Source organism: Felis catus, chromosome B1 (genome assembly GCF_018350175.1).
Source record: "Felis catus isolate Fca126 chromosome B1, F.catus_Fca126_mat1.0, whole genome shotgun sequence".
Classification (NCBI taxonomy): Eukaryota; Metazoa; Chordata; class Mammalia; order Carnivora; family Felidae; genus Felis; species Felis catus.
The window spans coordinates 86,818,638-86,836,655 of NC_058371.1; the positions used below are offsets into that span (position 1 = coordinate 86,818,638).

General features: G+C 37.1%; 1 protein-coding gene across 15 annotated transcripts in view; it reads left to right on the forward strand.

Moving 5' to 3' along the window:
- Positions 1 to 18,018, forward strand: part of ELF2 (E74 like ETS transcription factor 2) — a 94,076-nt gene that overhangs the window by 62,019 nt on the left and 14,039 nt on the right. The window contains exon 1 of one of the 15 annotated variants that reach the window (XM_019828955.3): positions 8,356 to 9,307. The exons of 9 other annotated variants lie outside the window; for them this stretch is intronic. In XM_019828955.3, coding sequence (XP_019684514.1) covers positions 9,250 to 9,307 — 58 coding nt within the window. In that variant the 5' untranslated portion in view covers positions 8,356 to 9,249. Of the gene's footprint in view, positions 1 to 8,355; positions 9,308 to 18,018 lie in introns of those variants that run through there. 5 more of the 15 variants (XM_045055856.1, XM_006930854.5, XM_006930855.5 and 2 more) reach the window with 5 other exon arrangements.

The following is an 18,018-nucleotide window of genomic DNA, read 5'->3' on the forward strand; positions in this document are numbered from 1 at the left end:
CACAATTCCAGTCAAAATCTTAACAGGTGTTGTTTTTGGTGGAGTTGATAAACTCTTAGATAAAGATCAAAAATAATCTAGACAATTCTGCAGAAGAGCAAAGTGTAGAGTACTTGCGCTCCTATCTTTAAGGAATGATTATATAGCCCTAGAAAAATTTTAAATGTGTTATTGGCCCACAGACAAATAGTTCATTAGGATAGAATAGAATAGAAACCCCAGAAACCGAGTAAGCATGTATTTATAAACCTGGTATATAATAGACATAGATTTATAAATCGGTGGGAAAGGATGGGCTATCAATCAATTATATTAAGATAGTTGGCTTTTTACATAGGAAAAAAAAAGTAAGAGGGTACTTCACACCCTTGTTTTATTGTTTCAATTGATCTATTCCTTTCTATCCTTTTTATGTATACGACAATCACATCTCCCTTCCTCATAAGCATCGACTTTAATTTGATCAAGCCATATTTTGTAACATTGTGTATATCCTATTGTACATATTTAACATTTATATAAATGGTATTATGTATCTGTTTGCTACATTTTTTAGTAAGTACTGTTCTTAATATCCATGCATGTTGCTTTGTGTATATGTAATATGTTGCCACACAATACTCCAGGATAGATACCCATTACATTTTACCTTTATAAGTTAACCAGTAACGGATACCCATCACTCCTTACTTGTATCAGCTATTGTTGCATAGCAAACCAACCCCAAATTTATTGGCCTGAAACAAGAACTAGTTATGGATTTTCCTGAGACTGTGGGTTAGCTATGTGGTTCTGCTGAGATGGCTGGACTTACTTACCTATTTGTGGTCATCTGTGGATCATTTGGGAGCTTACTGGTCTAAGAGGGTCTCAGCTGTTACAACTCAGCCCTCTTCTATTTTTTCTGCTTATCTCACATCTTTTTCTTTTCTTATAATGTCGGTAAAGAACTCTAATATGTTGAAGAGTAGTGATACTAATTGGCATCCCTGTTTTGTTCCTAATCTTGAAGGGAGTGTAGCTAAAGTTGCAATCTAAAGTATAATGTTTGTTGTAGGTTTTAGTGTATAAAGAATTCCCATCTGTGCTTTTGGTTTTATTTTTGTATTAGTTATACATAAATATGGAGTCTTATCCAATGCTTTTTCTGCATTTTTTGGTAAGTTACAATTTTTCTCCTTTAATCTTTCGATGTGGTCAGTTAATTGATGGATTCTCCATGCTCTGTTTTAAGTTTAGGACTTTTCGCAAATAATATAGAGAGGAGGTTGTGGACTACATTTTAATTTCTCTACTACTTACTATTCAGTTTTTCTTTATATAATTTATACAGTTTCTTTATATAATTCATCTACATTTAAGCCTAACATACAATTGTTTAGAATACTGATTTCTTATTTTCTGTATCTATTGTACTTAGGGTTATTTCTCCCGTTTTGTTTTATATTTGCACCTTCTTTTCTTGATGACTCTTGCTGAGGTCTATTTTATTAATCTTTTCAAAACCATCTTTTGGTTTTGTGAATCTTTTCTATTTTTTAAAATTATTGTTCTCTATTTCATTTTTCCTACTCTTTTTTTATGTCTTTCCTTCTGTTTCTTTGGTTTTGTTCTGTTGACTTTTCCATCTTTATGAGTTGAATGCTTAGCTTATTTTTAAACCTTTTCATCTCCTGACCTCTGAAGTACTGTTTTAGCTATGCCACACCTAGTTTGACATGTTATATTTTAATTGTAATTCATTTCTAAATATTTCTTAAGTTCTTTATGATTTCCTTTTTATTCCAGGGACTATTTAACATACATTAAAACACATATTAATTTTACTACATCAAAATGTAAAGTTTTTATAGGACAAAGGATACTATAGACCAACCAAATTAAAAGTCAAACAGCAGGTTGGCAGAAGATATTTGCAACACATATCTGAATTATTATCTATGATATGTTGACATTCTATACCTCATTAAGACAAAACGTATCCTAGAAAAATGACAATGGATATGACTAGGCAATTTATAGGGGGCCAGTAAGTATATGAAAAAGTGTCCCCAGTACTTAAGTATATGCAAATTAATACAACAATGAAAATTTTCTTGTCACCCAATAGACTTTTTAAAGTCTGATTATATCTTGTATTGACAAGAATTTGAGAAAAATGGAAACTTTTACCACATCACTGATGGGATTTTAGACTTGCATAGATACTTCGGATAGAGTAACATATAAAATTAAAAATGTACTTATTCTATTCTATAAAAATTCTATTTGTAGGTATATACAGTGAACTAACTCTAGTGTACATGTTTTTTTTTTAATGTTTAGTTTTGAGAGAGAGGGAGAGAGACAGAGAGTGCAAGCCGGGGAGGGGCAGAGAGAGGGAGACAGAATCAGAAGCAGGCTCCAGGCTCTGAGCTGTCAGCACAGAGCCCGATGTGGGGCTTGAACCCACGAACCATGAGATCATAACCTGAGCCGAAGTCGGATGTCCAACAGACTGAGCCACCCAGACACCCCTAGCATACGTGTTTAGATAAGAATTTTTTGCAGCATTGTTCATTAAAGTGAAAATGGAAATAAATTTATTTGCCTACCCGTAGATAATTTGATGAATAAAATGGGGTAAATTCATGCATTGGAATATTTTGCAGCATCTAAAAAGCATAGCAATATTTATTTATGCCGGCATGGATAGAATGTAAATCTTGAATGAAAAAAAGTAAATTTTAGAATGGTGTATATAGAATAATGTCATTTATGTACCCAAAGCATGCAAAATAATAGTATAAATTATTCTGGGACACACACACACACACAAATGTAAAAAATAGACTAGAAGAATATACATAAAACTTAATGATAGTGGTTTCTTTGGAAATGAAATGGTGAATGAGAACTGAGAGTAGTCCTGAAAGATGTTATCTTACCCTGTAATGTGTTATTTCTTAGGGGGAAAAAGCATCTTCAGGCATAAATAACAAAATGTTAACAGTTGTTGTTCTGGATGTTGGAAAGATAAATGTTTGTTACATTATGTTTTATAATTTCACGTAGGTTTTGAATCCTTCTCAAAAATTGTATAATACATGAATACCTAAACTAGGATCATAGATGATGCAGATTTCTAGCCTGGGAAGATGGTAATGTTGTTGATAAGAGATTTGTAGATAAAAGATCTTTAGGGGCGCTTGGGCGGCTCAGTTGGTTAAGCGTCCATCTGACTCTTGATTTCAGCTCAGGTCATGATCTCACAGTTTGTGAGTTCGAGCCCTGCGTCCAGCTCTGTTCTGATAGTGTGGAGGAGCCTGTTTGGGATTCTGTCTCTCCTTCTCTCTCTCTCTGCCTCCCTGCCCCACCTCTCTCAAAATAAATAAATATTAAAAAAAAAAAAGACCTTTAGGTACCAGTGGGTTAGCCCAATAAAGATGTTTACCATAACATTGGAAATTAGAGCCTAGAGCTAAAAAAGAATAATAAGTCAGGCCTTGAGATACTGATTTTTGATCAGTAGAGAAATAATATTGAAAACACTAGTGTTGGATGGGTAATAACATTCTTGAGAGAGTGAAGAATGAAGAGAGAAGATGGTTAAGGATCACACTTTGGGAGGACAGCCACCTTTAAGGGTTGTGGAGAAATGGGTGAAATCAACTGAAAAGAAACAAATAGGAAAAAAAACAAAGCCAGGCAGTTAATTCTCATGAAAATCAAACGAAGGGAAGGATTTCGTTAAGGGGTGGCCAATAATGTCATTCGTTTGGAGGACTAAGAGGAGTTGGCTGGGTTTGGCAATTAAAAGCTCAGTGTTGACCTCTGAGGAATTTTTTGGTAGGTAGCACGCAGAAGCTGTATTGTGAGAGGGGAAGAAATTAGTTAATCCGAATATTCCCTTTGGAATCACTCAAGATAGAATTTAACCTAGAGTTGCAATAGATCTTAGTTAAGAACTCCGTTGTTAATTTTTTCATAAACATGCTAAATGGGAATTATGTATTAGCTCTTAGAAAGTTTCATAAGAATTGAAAAAGATTTTTACAGAGTATTCAAGATTCTACAAATTCTTTAATGATAATAAAGAACCCAAACCCTTGAAATCAACTGTCATAAATGTTATCTGAAATACAGAGATTGTTAACTATTTAAACTCATTTTGCAAGGTGTCATGTACATATGGGCACTTAATAAATGCTATTTGGAAAGAGTTGTTTCTCTAATATCCATTAGAAAAAACCAGCTACAATAATCAATTGACGGTCTTTTAGGAGTGGCTTCTAAGAATCCGAAGCTGTGTGTCACCCAGTGTAAACTATAGAGTGTAGAGACAGTAAGCTCAAGGAAGAGTCGGGCCCGGGAATAACTTAAGTAAAATGCAGAAAACCTAAACCAAACCATCCGCCTTCAAAACGGTACATACTGAGTCCTTACTCACTGTAGGGTTTTCGTGGTCCTTAAATGCATATGGCAAGATAATTTATGATGAAATAACTGTTAGGAGTCATAGATTTCTTTGAGAGTCTAAAAATAGCCATGACTCTTCTCCTTAGAAAAATGCACATTGTACTAACAAAATTTTGCCTTTGTGAACCCCTCATTAAAAATGTATGCTTTATGAAGGCTTTTATACATATAAATAATTTAACTTTCCTGGGTGGTAGTTAAAAATGTAGTATATACTCACTCTTCCCTAATTTCATGTATAAGCAATTTTGTACATCATACTGTCTCTAAGGACTTCACCATTAGTGGGAGTTCTGTGTGAATTAGGAAGGCTTAATTCTTTTCTTTTGTTAATATAACGTAGTGTTACCAGGTGTGATAATAGGTACCTATGATAGAAACTTGCTCAAAGTAAGTGCTAGATAATTCTTTGTTGAATAAATGAATATGTGACTTTGAGTTCAAACGCCTTCATTTTAATAATACTTTATGGATGTTTATTTATTTATTTTGAGAGAGAGACAGAGCGTGAGCAGGGGAGGGGCAGAGAGAGAGGGAGACAGAGGATCTGAAGTGGACTCTGTGCTGACAGCATAGGGCCTGATGCGGGACTCAAATTCTCCAGCCAAACTGTGAGATCACGACCTTAGCTGAAGTCAGATGTTTAACTGACTGAGCTGCCCAAGGGCCTGGGTAGTTTTTAAGGTTAAGGATTGGGGAGTGGCTTATTTGCTTGGTTCTAGCTCAGGGATTTTCGTGAGGCTGCAGTCCCCTGAAGGCTTGATTAGGGCTGGGGGGTAGGGGGGAGGGGTCTGTCTTCTAGATAGCTCAGACACAAGACTGTTGGCAAGATGCCCTGTTTTCTTGCCTGAAAGGCCTCTCTGCATAGTTACTTGAGTGTACTTATGACATGGTGGTTGGCTTCCTTGGAGAGAGTGACCCAAGAGGAAGAGATCAAGCAGACAGTTTCTGAAGTTCTACATCATCACTTGAGTTTTATGCTATTTGTTATAAGTGAGTCATTAAGTCCAGCCCACACACAAAGGGAGAGGGGAATTAGGTTCCACCTTTTGAAGGGAGGAATATAAACTAATTTTCAGACAAGAAAGAAAATGGACAGGTACTAAATGCATTGTAACAGATAAGAAGGCCTTGTTACTTTGGTGCTTGGGTAGCGTTTGAGAGTAAGGGCTCTTAGAGTCAGTGTTTGGGTTCAAATCCTGGCCCTGCCTCCCATTAACTCGATGACCTTGCTCACGGAACCTTAGATTCCACATCTATAAAATGAGCACAATGGTAATATACATTTCACAGAAATGTAGAGAGGAATATGTGAAAAAAGCGAAGGTAAAGCATTTAGCATAGTAGCTTTTATTTCAGAGTCCGGAGTGCTAACCATTACACCATGGAACCACTAGCTTTTATTTCAATAAGAGTTAGCTATTTATCAGGGGCCTGGGTGGCTCAGTTGGTTAAGCATCCAACTTCAGCTCAGGTCTTGATGTCCCTGGTTGTGAGTTCAAGCCCTGCAGCAGGCTGTCAGGCTCTGTGCTGACAACTTACAGCTCGGAGCCTGGAGCCTGCTTTAGATTCTGTCCCCCCCCCCCCCCGCCCCCAATATAAAAAATAAACATTAAAAAATTTTCCCAAAAAGTTAGCTATTTATCTTTTTTCCCTTGCTAATATAGAGCAGTAACTTTAGTGTAGGAGGTACCTTTCTATAATGTTATTAGCAGAATGTGAATTTGCTCTAAAGTGTCTACCATGCTAACCTATCTATTCTTACTCAGTTTTTTATTCTGCTTATTAATACCTGCTTAATCTTGAAGACTTGAGAAATGCAGATGAATGTGTGTGAATGTATGTGTATACTATATACGTATACATATTATATATACATACATTCACATGTACTACATGGTTTGGGTCATATTGTGTGGAACAAATACATATGTAATTAAATCTTGGCACATTTATATTTTTACTATTTTACTGTGTTGTTAAAAATTCTTCAAACGTGGCTCAGTTGGTTAGGTATCTGGCTCTTGATTTCGGCTCAGGTTATGATCTCATGGTTTATGAGTCCAAGCCCTGCAACAGGCTCCGAGCTGACAGTGTGGAGAGCCTGCTTGGGATTCTGTCTCTTTCCCTCTCTCTGCCCCTCCTGTGCATGCTCTCTGTCTCTCTGTCTCTCTCTCTCAAAATAAGTAAACTTAAAAAAAAAAGTACTAAATTTTAAAAAGAAAATAATAAAAAAATAAAAAATAAAAACCAAATGGACCAAAAATAGTTAAGTGTTGGCAAAGATGTGGAGAAACTAGAACCTTCATACAGTGCTGGTTTGGGAATGTAAAATGGTACAGTCACCAGGAAAAACAGCTTGACAATTCCTTAAAAAAAAAAAAAAAATTCTTCAAATCATTTTTAATGGAGCAATCAATCCATTGAGTGTCTTCCATTTCTTCAGGCTAGGCCCTGGAAATGAAACTCCTGGGTCAGAACACATGAACCTCTTTTAGATTCTTGATATATAATGCCACACTGCTTTCCTGAAAGTTTGTACCAATTTATATTTCCAGCAGCAGCTTTTCCCTACTTGCTATTTCCAATATAGTATTTTTAGTTTCCAAAAAATATTGGTGGCTCTTGAAAGTATGGTTTCAGTAGCAAGGCAGAATTGCATTAAAGCCCAAGGAATTGTGTTTTTACAAGAACTTTAAATATGTAGGAATACTTTCCAGTCTTTCTGAATTGATTTCTGTTATTACACACACACACACACACACACACACACACACACACAGGAATACTGTGAAGTATTAGGTAGGAATAGATACAGCTTCTCTTCTCTTGGAACTTAAAATATAAGGCGAGGTAAATACATATAATTAAGATGTACAAAGAGTAAAATACACGCTATTGACTTCTTAAGATATATCTCAGGATGCAAATCGTGAGGTAAAAGTTATATATCATACTTCAAACTGACTCTTCTGTTGTGTATTCCTCCTTGAGCCCAAGTTAACCTGTTGCCTCCAGAAAAAATAAGCTTCTCTTTCTTTTTAAATACATGAAAAACTACTGATTGATAGGAGTAGACATTCAAATTTATTATCAATTTCAGTGATTTGCCTAAAGCCAGGAATTGCTTCTTGGTTTTCCTTATCATCCCCCACCTGGAAACTGTCTCAGTTTAAGATGCTGCTTATCAGTAGATGATCCTTGTTTTAAATTGACTAGAGATTTAAAAAGCTACCACTCATATAGTCCCTTTTGTCCAACAGGTGAAAGTTTACCTAATGCAAGAAAGATCCTTATTGAGTTTAAGGGGAGTTGTACTCTGGAAATGGCATATAAGTTCTTTTATGGGAGGGTGGGTATCATGGTGGAAGGGCTAGGACAAAGCTCCAAGAGAATAAATGAGTATATAAATGAAAAAAAAAAAAAAAGTCATGGGCTATGCAAGTCTATTCTAAAATTGCACTGACATGTTGGGCAAACTTTTGCCAAATATTGCATTAATATTACCACTGGAAAACTTTTTTTCCCCTCGGATTATCAGCACAGTTCATTCAATTCAGATCATAAAAATTGTACCTTAAATTTGTAACTGCCAAATTTTTTTTTGGTGTGTATTTAGCCAATACTTATTGAGCACTTACTCTGTAGGAGGCACTGTTTTATGTAAATTTTATGTAGAAACAACTTCAGGGCAACATTTTGTTTCAAACTTAGGTTCTGAAATTTTGAAACCAGGGAAGCATTTTTTGTTGTTGTTTTAATGAAGATTCATCTGAGTCATTTTATTGGTTTGATTTTGTGTTGTCAATAAATTTAAAATCACTAAATGGCAATTTATCTCGCTCTTCTATTGTATTTTAGCATGTACTTATTTGTTTCTATGAAAAAGATTTTTAAAAGTAGATGATACAAATGAATACGTTTGTTTCCAAATGAACCAAACAGAAATGAAAGGGTAAGAAGAGAATTTCATGACTAGCAAATTGGGGAAGGATAATCTAATCTCCCAGAGGTTGGCAAATTCTGTTGTTTACTAATAAATACCTGTTTAGTGTGCTCTTTAACACTGCTGTAGAGGAAAAAAGACGAAGCCAGCCTCTTAAAGTAGTTGTAAACTACTTAACTTTCCAAGTAAAGCTTTTAGAATATTTTGTAGGTATGCCTTTTTTGTTGTTGGTATTCCTGTTTTAAAGTGCAGCTTTTTGAAGTGGACGGGTTACATGTTGCATAAGCTTTGAAACGGCCAAAACAAGTTAAATAGCCACCTTTATTTACAGCTGTTGGACTAGGTATTAGATCTCTTCCAGGAAGAAAATTTGATTAATGGCTTTTTTCCAAAGTGGGGACGATTGCAGACTTTTCTTCCGCAGAGCGTGAAATGTGCCTCTTCCTGCCGAGGGGCCTTGTCCTAGCCGCGGCTACCGGGGCGGTTTCCAGCCTCAGGTGTCTCTCGCCGTGGGCCGCGGCCGCTCTCCGGGGCGGGCGTCCGGGACTTCCTGTCTGAACGCGGGGCGGAAGGATCGCGTTGCCAGCCGAGGCGGCCGCCGCCGCCGCCGCCGCCGCCCCTGCCGTTAGGTGGTGGGGTTTCTCAGCCCCGCGGCGGGAGGCGGGCCGGCCTCGGCTTCCTGTCGGAGGACGCGCAAGGATCCGGGCGTCTGAGTGTGTGCGAGTGCGTGAGTGTGTGTCGGTCGCACGGCGTGTATCTCCGGCCGTGGGTTCCGCCTCCTCCCCTGCTGCCGCTGCTCACGGTGTAAGTCAATGTGAAGCAGCAGCTCCAGCCCCGGGATAAACATGGCGACGTCTCTGCATGAGGGACCCACGAACCAGCTGGATCTGCTCATCCGGGCTGGTAAGGACAGGGAACTTTTCTCCTGTGCATCGGTGCAGCAGGAGAGGGGGTGCACAGAAGGCGGGGTGACTCCCCTGTGGCGGTCAGTGCAGGGGGTTCAGTGTCCACCTCAGTCACCGGGGCGGCCGGGGGAAAGGGGGGTAGTGAATGAAGTAATGGAGGCGACGAATCAGGAAGTGATCACCTTGGAGAGTAACCTGCCTCGAATCTGGCGCTGTCGCTTCAGGGTGTGTTCGGCGAGCAGCGGCGGCAGCTGCCGGGCGGAGCGCTGGCAGCGGGTGCCGGAGAACCGAGCCGCAGTTAAGTTGGGGACTCGGGGGCGGACGAGTTGTGCGCTTCACCCCAGTTGCTGAGGAACCAGGAAGTGAGTGAGGCTGTTGTCTCTCGGCTGCGCCTGCCACGCTGTCTGGCCGGAGAGGCCGCTACTGCCCGCGGTCGGGGGCGGCGGGCTTCTCCGGTGAACGCTCGCCACCCCCGCTCCGTTCTCCTTTGAGACTTGGTCCACAAATCCGTGACTTCCGCGTGGACGATGCAGCCCCGGGCCACGTCCGGTAGACCGATACCCGCCAAAAAAATGCTCTGCCCCTCCTCTTCACGTCCCCACCTTGTGCAGTCTCAGGAGTAACGGTTCTGGAAAGGGTCACTGAATAATGTGGAATAGCCCGGGTTGATGTTGCTCTCAGGGGCCCGCCTCCCTTTCCTCATTTAATGGGTGGCTGTGAAGAAGTAGGCTTATGCCCCTTCCCTCGTGGGTTGTTTTTTTAGGGGTAAGAATGGGAAGGACACGGAATATATTTTGTACCCCTGACCTGGACGGTTGAGGCATCAGAGAAGAACGGTTATTTTTGTAAACAGTGGGTGAATGTGAAGGAGTGGGGCGGGCGAGAGGGAGTCTTGGCCCTAGGGAAGTCTCAGCACGGAATTGCCCCCTTTTCCCCTCCCCCCCAAACCTCCCACCATAGCGGAAGCGCCTCGGAGAGGACAGAACGGGCGGGATTGACAGGCCTTTGGTTCCAATCTGCTCTCTAAGATGTTCCAAATAAGAACGTTGATTTCTGGGGGCGGGACTCTGGGCCCGCGCTGGGCCAATGAAGATTGGGCGGGAGTGAAGCTGACAATGTACGCATGGAATTGGAGGGAAGAGGAGTGTAAACACGGAAGTGGCCGCGGGGGTGGGGGATGTGCAGCGCCACTGCTGCAGCGGAAGGGCACGGACTTAAGTTACATAGAAAAAGCAGCTTTACTTAATAGCAGACAGCGCAGTGAGGGCCCTGAATCGATGTAGCAGTGCTTGAATATTATTTACTTATGCTAACAACAAAGCATACATGTTTCTTTTCCCCGGGTTCTGTTTCATATCGCCAGCTATGGGACTTGGAAGATGGGAAATACCAAAGACTAATGTTGCAAAAAGATGTTACCCTTTGAGAGTGTGAAATTAGCAGTTCGGTTGGGGAGAATCATGAACGTAAATGCGTATCTCTAAATTTAACGGAAGGGCTTTAAGTTGAAATAAAGTCTTGAATAATATAACTGTATTGTATAGTACATAAGTGACTAGCCTTTTATCCTGTAAGATGTAATACACATATCAAAAGTCCCAAAGAAAAATCACAGTTTACTGCGTGATGATTAAAACATATTTGACAGTTATTTTCTTGTAAGAGCAAGAACCTAAGTATCAGTAAATAAGAGGCAGAGTACAGCGAGAACTTGGTTCCTTTGTATGTTCAGTCCATTAATAATATGAAGGAATGGAATTTTAGGCCTCATGTTACTGGTACTAACAATACCTGTAATTGTGGGGGTCAGTGATATTTCTGTGAGTGTTAAACATTTCGAGAAATGTTTTCAGTGATTGTGAACATACCAGGAGAACCGTAGCATAGCCCCCACAGAATTTGGAAAAACATTGTTAATGTTAGAGGGCTTAATTTTCCCAGTGGAAGGTATTTCTTTCATAAGCTTTTGGAATTAGCGAAGCTGAACGAGACCTGTAGATATTTTGTTTGGAGTGGAAACATATAGGCAGTCTGCAATTTGAAAACACAAGTTTTGTCTCCTTTGATAAGAGGTTTTTAAGTTATATGTTGTTTTCTAGTCTTACTGCATTTCTTTAGTATTTATGAATCTTACAATTGAAGTTTCCTTGTGAGTATAATATTCTGTAAAGGATATGTTTTACATATAATTGTTTTCAGATTATTTCCTCAATAATTTTCACGTAATCTGAAGCTCTTTTACAAGCTCTGTTTTAGAAGGAAACTTGAGATAGGTTTGCTGATTTACCCAAGGATTATTCAGTGAGTTAAAAGTTGGGGAGGAAACGTGACCCATAAAATGAAGAATCATTGATCTAAATTAATAAAAATTTAGATTGCTGCCAATTTCCAGTGATGTTGGCGGAGTAATGTTTGTGAAGTTTGTATTTGTAAAACAGAATGATACTTTTTTATTCCCTTGAGGGAAGTCATCGAGTGTTAGACATAATTCTTCCTCATAAAGATTTTACAGTCTAATTGGGGAGACAGATGTAAATCTATGCAATACATAAATGTTAATGCTATAATAGGTTGATGATTAGTGTATAATAACTGATACTAATGAAAACTTGTAGAAGGAGGTAAGCTTTAAGTTGAATATTGTTAGCAAAACTGTTGTTTCTAAGTTTACAAAGCACTTAATATTACCACTACTATATTGTTATATGTTAAGGTACTGAGGATACACTTTTGCTTTTCCTCCTTTTGAAGTTACCAACTTTAGCTATCAACTTCAGCTTTAGTTATTACCATTTATGCTGTCAGAGGAGTTTAAGAATGAAATAAATAAGCTTACTTATTAAAAATCACTTTTATTTTAACATAGAAAATATTTTTGTGGTAAAGACTTGACACACTTTATAAAACTTTCATTTACAGTGTGATGTATGAGAAAGAGCCTTGACCCTGAAGTCAGGAGATGAAGATCTGCATCTCACTGTCACTAACCTAATTGTGTGCTAGTGACTTGACTTCTCTAAGGCTTCACTTTCTGTAAGAGAACAAGACTGACTAGGGGATCTTTAATAATTTTTAAAGCTCTAAAATTATAAGTGGTTCAAATATTTAATGGACAGTGAAGGATTTTTTTGGGTTTTTTTTACATTACACCATGTGAATGAATATGTCTGTAAGGTCATTACATAATTGGGTTAATTTCTGCTAGCCAGTCTTTGTGCCACATTGGAACTTGAGGCCAGGTCTTTATGTTGAATGAGACTATAATATAGTTTAGGCTTATTTTTATGTATACATACATACATACATACATACATAGTATGTATATATACACACACATAAACGTATATAGCTAATTATAGGAAAAATAAATGTCTATAGGAAAAATGAATGTTACTTTCTTAACATTTATGTGAAAGCACTGGGTATGTATGGTCTATAGACTTTCTGGAAGATTTTCAATTTAAAATATTCTACCTTCTTGTTCTCAATTATACTTCCCTTGACTTGTTTCTACTTGTTTTAAGAAATTGAGAATTAAGAAATTGGAATTGAGAGATAAGGTCACCAGAACTTTTGCTCTACTTTAATGCTGTTAATAAATGGAGGGGGGGGGCAGGAAGGCGGGGGTTTCTTGAAATTTAGCTTAAGTATTTTCACTGACAAAACAAATCTGTCTAGTTTGTCAAAGGTCATTGTGAAATTTGAACTTGAAAATCATTTCCAGTTTACTGTAAATTGAAATATCTGGTATCAATCTTGAAAAGATCAATTTGGAAACAATTTAGGATGTGAAAAACTGAAGCATGTGTTAAAATAAACCTGGAAAAATGGCATTCATTAAAAAATTTTTATTTGGAAATGTGTTTAAGAAATTACTCTTCAGAATTCATTGCAGCATAAGTACTAAAATTCATATAAAAACTGAGTTGAAGAGTAACATCAATGTTTAAGTACTCAACCAGGATAATTTAACATAAAATCTTTAGAAACATGTGGTTGGTTGAAAAGGGCAGGCAGGAGAATGTTCTTGATAATTATTTAAACTCCCTGTGTTAATCTATAGCTTAAATGTTCATAGGGATGCAAAGAAGTATTTGTGAAAAACTTGCTAAGTCCTTTATGTGTAAGTGGACAAAATGCTGTTGTACTTACGGAAAATAGAATATAATTTTTCATCTATACACACTAGAAGCTAAAAGTTACAGAAACACTAAGATAGAATTTGGATATTATGTTTGGCAACAAATTACAGTTGCAGTTCTTAAAAACTGAAATCTCTTATCTGAGGATCTGGGGAGTAACTAGGCTCAGGGAGTCTGTGAGGTCAAAATTGTTTTCATAATAATGCTAAGACATTTGCCTTTTCACTTTCACAAGTGTTCAGAGTTTTCTAGAGGCTATGTGACTTGATATCACAACAAATTGAATGAAGAAGCAAATATGAATTCAACTGTGTTTCTATCATGTATTAACAAAAAGTTGCTACAATGTAAAACAAAGCTACTTACTGATTTTTGTTTGTGATAGAAAATCTGTTTTCATAAAAATATTATAAGTATTGGGTTTATTATTTTCAGTGAACTTATAAATATTGTAATGTCTTCTTAATTTCAATTTCAAATAGAATAATATCTAAAAATAGGACTTGTATAGGGGCACCTGGGTGGCTCAGTGAATTAAGCAATTGACTTGGGTCCAGGTCACGATCTGATGGTCTGAGTTCGAGCCCCGCATCCGGCTCTGTAATGACAGCTCAGAGCCTAGAGCCTGCTTTGGAGTCTGTGTATTCCTATCTCTCTGCCCCCCTCCCCCATAAATAGTAAAAAAAAATTTTTTTATAAAATAAAAAAATTCATAAAAATAGGACTTATATAAACAAAATCTCTTTGTGGTCTTCAGTAGTTTGAGTATAAAAGTTTCCCTGACCAAAAAGTTTGAGAATAGCTGTGTTACAGTTTTATTTAGTCCGCACTTTTCAGTACCATAGCCACTAGCCATATACGGCTATTGAGTACTTGAAATGTGACTGAGAAACTGAATTTTTAATTTTTTTAAATTTTAACTAATTTAAACAAACTGTGGAAAACTTTTATATTGATTTCGTGTTGAAATGACAATATATTGAATATACTGGGTTAAATGAAAGGCATTAACTTCAGTTTTACTTTTTAAAAGCTGGCTGCAGGAATTTAAAAACTAAACGTGCCTCATGTTAAGTTTTCATCAAGTAGCTCTATTTTACAAAAATAATTTTAGTTCTTTTTCCCTTTTAAACTTTTAAATTGTAACTATAGTAATTAGAAAGTCAAAGAGGAACAAGAAAAGATGGAGTGTCCCAAAATTTTTACCTTTTCCCCCCTTTTTATTGCATTCCTTTTTATTCTTCACTCACCTGTTGACACCTTGGGGCATTAGGAGATAAGCTGTAGTAAGTCAGGTGCACACTTGAGTGATGACCTTGTAATACTAGTTTATGGTCTTGCTTGTAGGGGCATACTACTATCATTTAAGGAAATGTTGTTGTTGTTTTTTCCCATTGCTCTCAAATTAAGTTGCTGTTAATTTTTATTTTTGACCTTAAGAACTTTCTTATGAACTAGATCCATTGCCAGCATTCTCTTCTGCAAAGCTGAGAGGTATGTCTCTTGTCAGACTTAATTACCAAGTTTGGTATTTTGTAACAGCTGTTGAGTGAGTCTGGAGTACTCTGCCATACAAACACCAGTTGATTAGAAAGCTGGAAATGAAACAACAAGACTCTTACCAATACTAAAGGAGGGCATAAAAAAGCAAATTTGATTTTGGCACAATGATTAAAGTTGAAATTGTTTTGAAGTTTATTTGATACATTTATTTCTTCAAGAGGGATTAACCAGCAACACCACCTACTAGTCTTAAGTAGAAAATGATACCTTTCAGATTACTTTTGTCTTCATTGTTTCAATTTTTAAAATGTGTTGCTTATTTTTTCCTCCCATTAATTTCATACACAGGTCTAGAAAGATGCCAGTAAATCAAGTTTTAAGTAAGAGATAAGGAGTTTTCAGCCCTTGCATGTAGTTTGGTTATTTGCTTACTTTGATTGTACAACACTGTTAAATTCATGTTTATCCTTAAGAATTGTGCATAATTCTAGTTTAAATTGTATTTGAATTACTGATCTGAACCAAAGGAATTGAAAGGTTTTAAAAATTACAGAAACTTGAATAAGAGAAATATTTATTTTTTTTAAGTTTATTTTATTTATTTTGAGAGAGAAAACAGGGAAGGGAGGGAGGGAGGGAGAGAGAGAGAGAGAGAGAGAAAGAGAGAAAGAGAGAGAAAGAAAGAATCCCAAGCAGGCTGCTATCAGTACAGAGCCCTACACAGGGCTCAAGCCCATGAACTGGGAGCTCATGACCTGAGCTTAACCGACTGAGCCACCCAGGAACCCTGAGAAATATTTCTTAAATTTCTTTTATCAGAAACTACTTACAGACTTGTATCAACAAAAGAAAATTAAAAGGAGATAGTGCTTTCTTTCACAAAATGGTTAAGTATTCTTGGATACTGATGGGTACAATATTGCAAATTGATCTAAGTATGAACTCCTAGTGCTTAGGGTTATTTCAGTTAATAAAAATGACAAAAGGTAAAATTAGTAAGCATCAAAAAAAAAAAAAGAGAAATCAGTGTTCTACTTAATAAGCTGTTTACAGAGTAACTTTATTTTGTACTTTTCTTTAGTTTTGAAATATTTTATTTTCATTTATGTTTTTGATACTACCATTTATGTTTCTAAACTCTTAGTATAAGCTTCATGAGGCCAGATATCCATTCACACTTGTATTTCAGATTTGTGGCACAGGATCTGGCTATGATAAGTGCTCAAGAACCATTTGTTGACAGAACACAGAGTATTAGATCTTCTCTTTGATAATTCATAAAGAACATCTGCATTTTTTATATTCTTATCCTAAATTTAAAATATGAATTGGTAAATTTAATTCTTTTTTTTTTTTTTAATTTTTTTTTCAACGTTTTTATTTATTTTTGGGACAGAGAGAGACAGAGCATGAACGGGGGAGGGGCAGAGAGAGAGGGAGACACAGAATCGGAAACAGGCTCCAGGCTCTGGGCCATCAGCCCAGAGCCCGACGCGGGGCTCGAACTCACGGACCGCGAGATCGTGACCTGGCTGAAGTCGGACGTTTAACCGACTGCGCCACCCAGGCGCCCCATGTAAATTTAATTCTTAAAGTTTGTTATGTAATGTTTTACTCTGTAAATGTAAAACATTTCTGGGAAATAATATGTTGAATTTGGGGGAGACGGGAGTTTGAGGTCAGAAATAGCAACATGGCTAACATGAAATGTGCCTCAAACTGCATTAAAACTCAGAGCAGCACTATATGTAACCATTAGGCACATTTCATTGTTTATAACTGAAAACATTAAACATTGGGTAAAATTCTGTTTCTGTATTAGGCACATTTCATTGTTTATAACTGAAAACATTAAACATTGGGTAAAATTCTGTTTCTGTATTGTCAAGTGCTTTGAAGCTGTCATTTTAATATGGTAAGGTTTTTAGGGTGTGTCTTAATACAATTACATAAGGAATTAGTTTACCCAGGATAGTTTATTAATAGCACATAAGACAACACCTAAATTGCAACACAAGCAGACTCTAAAGAGAATGAAGTTCCTAGAATAAATTTTAAAAGCCTGAGAAATTGCTTTCCAAGGTTCTTTAATACATGTGAGTGTTGGGGGAGGCACTTTGAAAAAACTACTTGAGAATGGTAATATATTTTATACTTACTAAGTTTCTTAAAGTTGAGCTGGGACTGATTGAATCCTTTGCTTCAGTGAAGCTGCAGATAAAGAGTAAGCAGGGTCACCTAAAGATAGATTTACTTAGAGGTTTGGCTGCCTCTCTGGAACTGTTTAGCTTTGAGCAGATTTCCATAAATGGAAAGAGCAACTGGAGAGACTCAGTACCTTGCTTGAGAGTGTGGATGATGTGCAACAGGTGGTAAAACAGTCGCTGGATTTTTTTTTTTTTTCCTTTAAATAAATGCTCTCCAAATGACTACTGTTTAAGGCTAAAGCTTTAGCATTTGGTGAATTTTGAGATTAAGTGAATTTGTTTTTTCAATTCAGAGTTTCCTGAAAACAGTTTTAAACGATTCATATCTTTAGTGTGTAGAATGTATGGATCTGTCATATGGTTTATGCAGTTTATACAAATATTTCGTTTTAGTTTTTCTATGGGACATACTGAGAAAAATCTATCAAATTAGAAACTGTTGCATATTCATGTTTCAGAAGCTCTTACCAAGTAGAATATTCAACATTTTAAGTCAGGGTGTGAAATTAATATGTCATTAATGCAAGTTTGTGCTTTGAATGGCCAATTTCCCTGTGAGGTCTGTGGGTTGTTTTTAATATATAAAAGAAATACTTGCATGTCTGTTGTATTTAAAGTCTATATTGGAAATTATAGCAGATATAAAGATGAATTAAGATAGCCCTCCTGACCTCAGGGAACATATAATCTTATAGGAGTGGTAAGAAATTATCATTTATTAAATACTTATCTATATGCCAGGCACTGTCCATGTTTTTTATGGGTATTGCATGTCACTTAATTCTCACACCTATATGAGGTAAGTAATACACCTGTTTTGTGGAAGAGGAAACTGAGCTGGTCTAGGGTAACATATA